A 6,842-nucleotide genomic window follows, 5' to 3' on the forward strand; every position below is an offset into this window, starting at 1 on the left:
AATATGCCTCACTAGCAAAACCGGTGATTAAAACAATGCTCGCTACCGTAGTTGAACTCATCTAAAAAGTTTTTTTTAGCTTCAATAATCTATACTAATATACAGGGTGTTTCAAAACAAATGCGAAAAACTTCAGGGGTTCCTTGTTCAAAATAAAGGGTAGTTTGCTTTATAAATGTTGGGTCAAAAGTCAACCATTAGGGAGATATAGCGGTACAAAGATGGCGGAAAAATAATGTTTTTATTTTTTATCTTGAAAACGAAAAGAGATAGACTAATAAAATTTTACGGAAGCATTACTGTTATGAAAACACACTTTCTGGTCATTTTTTCACTTTTTTAAAATGAGTGGAAGGGGTTGAAATAAACTACCCCTATTATTCTTGTTAATGAAATTTAAAGAAAAATCTTATCAAACACATGCAAAAAAAATTAATTTTGATAGTTTAGTTTATTTAGAAACTTTTTTATCTCTTGTGTTTTTTTGATAAAACTCACCGATTTGAAATTAAAAAATAAAATGTAAAGCATTACATGTCAGGACAAAAAACATTTTTAGATAAAGAATCTAGTGGGCAGCTGTAATTTTTTTAGGAAAAAATCTAGTCGGCCGCTGTCACTTTTTAGGATGTTTCTAATATTGTTTTATTTGACAATACCCTACTGCAATACGTTATTATCTAGATTATTATCATTATTATCACTAGATTCTTAATCTAAAAATATTTTTAGTCCTGATATGTAATGCTTTACATTTTATTTTTTAATTTCAAATCGGTGAGTTTTATAAAAAAAATAAAAGAGATAAAAAAGTTTCTAAACAAACTAAACTATCCAAATTAATTTTTTTGCATGTGTTTGATAAGATTTTTCTTTAAATTTCGTTAACAACAATGATAGGGGTAGTTTATTTCAACCCCTTCCACTCATTTTAAAAAGTGAAAAATTACCAGAAAGTGTGTTTTCATAACAGTAATGCTTCCATAAAATTTCATTAGTCTATCTCTTTTCGTTTTCAAGATAAAAAATAAGAACATTATTTTTCCGCCATCTTTGTACCGCGATATCTCCCTAATGGTTGACTTTTGACCCAACGTTTATAAAGCAAACTACCCTTTATTTTGAACAAGGAATCACCCCCTGAAGTTTTTCGCATTTGTTTTGAAACACCCTGTATAAGTGACTGACTCACTGATTAATCACGATCCTGCTCAAACCATTCAACGTAAGAAGCTCAATTTTGGCATACAGGTTGATTCTAGAGTGTATAGGTTCGATAAGAAGGGATTTTCGAAATTCCAGTTTCAAGGGGTGACACCACCCCTCAAATATTACAATATTTTTATTTAAAAAGGTCAAGTTTCCGAAAAACGCTTAAACACGTATATTTATTTAGTTTTTTACATATTTTAAGATTTTTTAAAAATGTATACAGGTTAAAGCGCTCGACGTAAAAAGCTGATTTTTGGAAAACGGATTGACTTTAGGGTGTAGAGGTTCGATAAGAAGGGATTTTTCGAAACTCGAATTCTAAGGGGGTGAAACCACCCCTCAAATATTAGAATATTTTTTATTTAAAAACCAGTGAGTTTTTCGGAAAGAAACTCTAAAACACGTATATTTTATTTTGTTGTTTTACATATTTTAAGATTTTTTAAAAATTTATACAGGGTGTTTCATACTGAGTAATCACGATTCTGGTTGAACTGCTTGACGTTTAAAGCTGATTTTTGGCAAACGGATTGACTGTGGGGTGTAGAGGTTTTTAGTCTTTCGGGAAAACGCTTGGACACGCATAATTTATTTTGCTTTTTACATATTTTGAAATTTTTAAAAAATCATACAGGGTGATCCAAAAAGTTGGGTAATTCATTAACCACAATTCTGCTTAAACTGCTTGACGTAAAAAGCTTATTTTTGGTAAAGGGATTTTTCGAAAGTCAAATTCCAACGAGATGAAACTACTCCTCAAATATTACCAAGTTATATATTAATATCGCCATATGTTTTTTCTCATGCTAACATAAATGTGAGAAAATTTTATCCAGTTTGTATCTTAAAGGAAATTCTTGCTTTGCTTTAACATCACCATTACAAATGATTAATTCGACGCGAACGAAGTCGCGGGTACACGCTAGTAAATTATAATACAAGTTAGGCCTGAAGTTATGAAAATATTAAGTTTTTTAGAATTTTCACAAATTATACTTTCTAACACTTTTAGAATAATTATATAAACTTTCTTTCGCATATCTACTCGCTATTTAAATCTGTGTATTTGTACAGGCCGGTTGTTTACGATATTCTCCGATGCCGATGGTGGTAGCAATGGGACCGAGGACCGAGCCTATAGATAAAATTTTGTAGAGTAGGTGTTGTAATTAATTAAAAAAAGAATTATTTTCTTACATATTGAAACCGTTTTTTTCAATATTTCCTTCACTGTATTACTTAGACATTTTTAACGTCTTACACATTATTTATACTTAAGACTTTCAATATTCCATTAAACTGGAGACGTTTTACCTTTTCGCTAAAAATTCTCTTTGAAATCCGCTGCCGACGAAAAAATTAAGGCTTTCAAGGCACAAAGCGAAAGAAAATCATCGGATTAGTTTGTCATCTCGCTCTCCATTCTTGTAATGGCCTAGGATTTAATTTTAAAAGCGCTCCGCGCACTCTTAGGGAGGCCAAATGAATTAAAGACCTTGATGGATTGCTTAATGTTCCGTTAATTAATTACTTTCCACGCCTACGCTTTTCCAGATTCTTAAAATTGCTTAAAAAGGTTTTAAATGGACGTCGTGGCGGATCTTCTTAAAAGCGGTTTGTCTGGAATAAGTTACGGCCGAAACAGGAGCACCAACGGGATGGAAAAAAACAACAAATGGCTTCGGTGTATTTTTGCGTCCCATTTTTCCAGACAAAAAGCCATTTGATACGAAGATATAAAAAATTAAAACCATTTTTAAAATTTTCACGTCTAATTAGCTCATTCGAGTTTCCTCAAGACAAATTTTCGTCTTTTCCAAATGGCTCATTAATTAGCTAGTCAGATTGCAGTATCTTAAAAATGGTCCTTTTTATATACCGTTCTCAAATATTTTTTACTCACAGTCATTAAAATATAATTAGGCACAAATATTTTCTTAGTGAAAATTTACCCAAAAGTTAGGTAAACATTATACGGATAATGGTCTTTTTTACTTTCTAACGCATCCACCAATATTTCTTGTAGGTAAGTAAATATTTCTTTTCTGTATGAAAGAGTATGCAGCTAGCAAAAGAAATGCTGTTGCCAGATTAGCAATTGTACTAAGCATTGTTGATGATAATTTTTTCGATTTTGAGTTTGGTTTGTAAAAAAGAGGACTTTTTCGATACGCGAGAGAAAAGAGGACAGTACAATCAAAAAGAGGACTGTCCTCTGAAGTAGAGGACGATTGGCCAACACTAGATTAACCCCCCTCTCATATCATTCTACATTCTACAAAGATAATGTCAGACATATTTGGTTTTAGTGCGCAGTTTTTTTGATGTAGCTGCTAAAGTTTTGTGTCGTGTTCTTACACAGGCCAAAAGTAGCATGCTACAAGCTGTTTTTCTACTCCAGCGACCTAGTGAAACTGCAACTTCATAACTGCAGCGTGGTAAACTGCGCGCAACTTATTTTAGATATGTTCTGTTTCTTAATAAACCTCGTAGTCTTTCTATCGGTTTTTTGAATAAATATAATATACAGTAGAATCCCGATTATCCGAGTCGCAATTATCCGAGCTCCGGATTAACCCATCCAATCTAAAGACCTTGATTATCCGAGGTCGCGCGTCTAAGCTCTGTATTAACCGAGCTTCTAAAATATGCTATATGTATATTTACATATTTCCGTTTAAAATCGTTGGGACCGACGGGGAATCCCCATGGCGCGTGTGAGTGGTTCCCCTTATTTATATTTTTGGACTCTTTTAGCTTAAATTTGAGTGAATGCAGTTCGTTATTGCGTTCACTAGGGAGAAGTAGTATACGTATGTACTCGCATGATTTATCTTGGTGGAGTTCTAGTTAAGTGTATACCAACTGCTTTGTTTAAATTTTTGTTTGCCGTATTATAATGGAACGAAACAAACGTAAAAGAATTGTCGTTCCTATTGAAGAAAAATTAAAAGCCATTAGGAGAATTCAAGCAGGAGAGACAATTAAAATTGTTGCACGGGATTATGGAGTAGGTGAGGTAACAGTTGGAGATTGGAACAGAATTGTCGTTCCTATTGAAGAAAAATTAAAAGCCATTAGGAGAATTCAAGCAGGAGAGACAATTAAAATTGTTGCACGGGATTATGGAGTAGGTGAGGTAACAGTTGGAGATTGGAACAGAAACAGCACTAAAATAGAAGAATGGTGTATAAAACAAGCCTCTTCGTCTTCAAGAAGAAAATCAATGAAAAAAGGCGACTATGAAAAAGTTAACGAAGCTTTATTTACGTGGTTTACTCAGCAAAGATCAAAAGGTGTGCCTCTGTCAGGTCCCATTTTGCAGCAGAAAGCAATAATGATTAGTAAACAATTTCCAGAGACAGATAGGTTTACCGGCAGTTCTGGATGGCTTGACCGCTGGAAAAAACGGTACGGTGTACGACAACTGACTATATATGGAGAAAAACTTTCTGCTGATGTGTCATCAATTGAAAAATTTAAACAGGACTTTAAAAAGCTAATCAAATATTGTGGGTATACATGTGATCAAATTTATAACTGTGACGAAAGTGGTTTGAATTATAAAATGCTTCCATCAAAAACATTGGCATCTCGACAGGAAAAATCAGCTCCTGGGCACAAAAGAAGTAAGGAAAGATTAACCATAATGACATGTTCCAATGCATCTGATAATCACAAAATTCCACTTATGGTGATTGGCAAGTCTGCACATCCAAGAGCGTTAAAAGTCATCTCACCCAAAGCCCTACCAGTTTATTACAAAAGTCAGAAGAGTGCATGGATGGATGCGACGTTATTTACTAACTGGTTTAAAGAAGAGTTCGTGCCATCTGTGACTAAATTTTTGAAGAGAACCAGCCTCCCTATTAAAGCAATTTTGTTGGGGGGGACAATGCCCCCTCTCACCCTGGAGGACTCCACGTGGGCGAAATTGTAAATTTCTTTCCTCCAAATGTAACCAGTATAATGCAACCAATGGACCAGGGCGTCCTCGAAAAGATAAAAAAAAATATAGGCGTTTATATCTTGAACATCTACTAGAATGCACAGAAAAAAAAGAGGATATTATCACTGGGATAAGAAAGATTACACTAAAAAATGTTATTTACTGGGTAAGCCAAGCTTGGGATTCTGTACGCGGTTCCACTATTCAAAAATCTTGGTCGAAAGTTATTGATATTGAGGACTATAATGACAGTGAAGATGATATTCCATTAAATGAATTGGCTTTGAAATGGAAAAGCCGCGGAGAAATGTCCTGTACAAATTTAACGAGACAGGAGAAGAAGAAAGTTTATTAGAATTAATGCAAAACTTGAAAGGTTGCGAAAATGTGACAAGACAAGACGTTGATGAATGGGTTACAGCAGATGATTTAGAAGAAGAAATGAATATTGAAGAAATAGCGAACGCCTTTCGCGAAACCTAAAAATCAGATGACGATAACTATGACGAAGAGGTGGATGAACAGTCTTCCACTAAGATTACCCATCAAGAAGGTTTTGCTTCTCTGGAAACAGCTCTGAGGTATATCAACAACAGAACAACAATCAGAGGCAACCCCAACAGATTTGCTTCTTCTTAACAGAAGGAGAAATATGGCAGCGAGAAAAAGAAGATGCAATATGAAACAGCAGCGCATAGATACTTATTTCACTGTTTTAAAATGTAGATTGTATCTACATATGTAGGTACTTATGTATTTACATGTTAAAAATGTTAATAAACCGTTTAAAGTATGTATTGGTGCTTATTTTTTAATAAATCCGGATTATCCGAGTTTTCAGTTATCCGAGGAGGATGTCCCCCACGTTACCTCGGATAACCGGGGTTTTACTGTATATTGTTATTGATAATTTTATTTAATTTCAACTTCTGCTATTTTTTAATCTAAGTTAAGTCTAATCCTTGGTCTAATTTAAATGAATTCCACAAACATTTTTGCAACTAAACCGAATATTCGCGATTTCATTTTTATTTTTGTGGTTCTATTTGAATAAATATAACAAAGTAAATTTCACATTCACATTGATACTTTTTTGTTCTACAAGATGGTGTTACCAGATTTTTTTTATTGTTTTCTTGGTTGGTTATATTCCTTTTGTTGTCAATATTATTGATATTCCTTTCAATTAAATCTGCAACGCCAGATTGACACGGTTAAAGTGTACTTGGGCCAAGTCAACCGGTTGCTGCCATTATATAGGGTGAGTCTTAAATAAGTGCAAATATTTTCAGGACTGGTAGATCTCGATAAAAGAAACATAATTTCTCTTTGCCCATCCAAATAAGTTCAAAATAATCGAGATATTTTACTTTGATGGATCTTTTCAGGATTTTTTTTCTTGTAAATTAAATTTACTACCTATGTTGCCATATTATGAAGATATGTTTTTTAACTAAAAATTAAAAACTCAAAACATTTTTCAAAAAATTACAAAAGTTCAAAACTTTTTTTTTGCGAAAAAAACCTATTGTGTTACCTATATGTATAGATGTTGCGTGCGTCTCGCTCTTTGGTATGGTGTCAACCTTTTTATCAAAGTCGAGTTGGACGGTTTCGTAGCATCCAATTAAGTTGAAAGGCAGCCTGCTTACATTGATGCAACTTTGATGTTAAAAAGTCT

General features: G+C 33.6%; 1 protein-coding gene across 1 annotated transcript; it reads left to right on the forward strand.

The window, feature by feature from the left end:
- Positions 1-4,111: 4,111 nt before the first annotated feature.
- LOC115887265 (jerky protein homolog-like) lies at positions 4,112-5,276 on the forward strand. Its single transcript, XM_030906648.1, has one exon. The coding sequence runs from the start codon at positions 4,112-4,114 to the stop codon at positions 5,150-5,152; it is 1,041 nt and encodes a 346-aa protein (XP_030762508.1). The 3' UTR covers positions 5,153-5,276.
- Positions 5,277-6,842: the final 1,566 nt, after the last annotated feature.

The sequence above is a fragment of the Sitophilus oryzae genome, unplaced genomic scaffold (genome assembly GCF_002938485.1).
Source record: "Sitophilus oryzae breed Bouriz unplaced genomic scaffold, Soryzae_2.0 scaffold_557_pilon_pilon, whole genome shotgun sequence".
NCBI classification, from domain to species: Eukaryota; Metazoa; Arthropoda; class Insecta; order Coleoptera; family Curculionidae; genus Sitophilus; species Sitophilus oryzae.

Excerpts from the sequence above, each read along its gene's own strand:
- LOC115887265 (XM_030906648.1), top strand. The coding sequence starts at position 4,112 with ATGGAACGAAACAAACGTAAAAGAATTGTCGTTCCTATTGAAGAAAAA.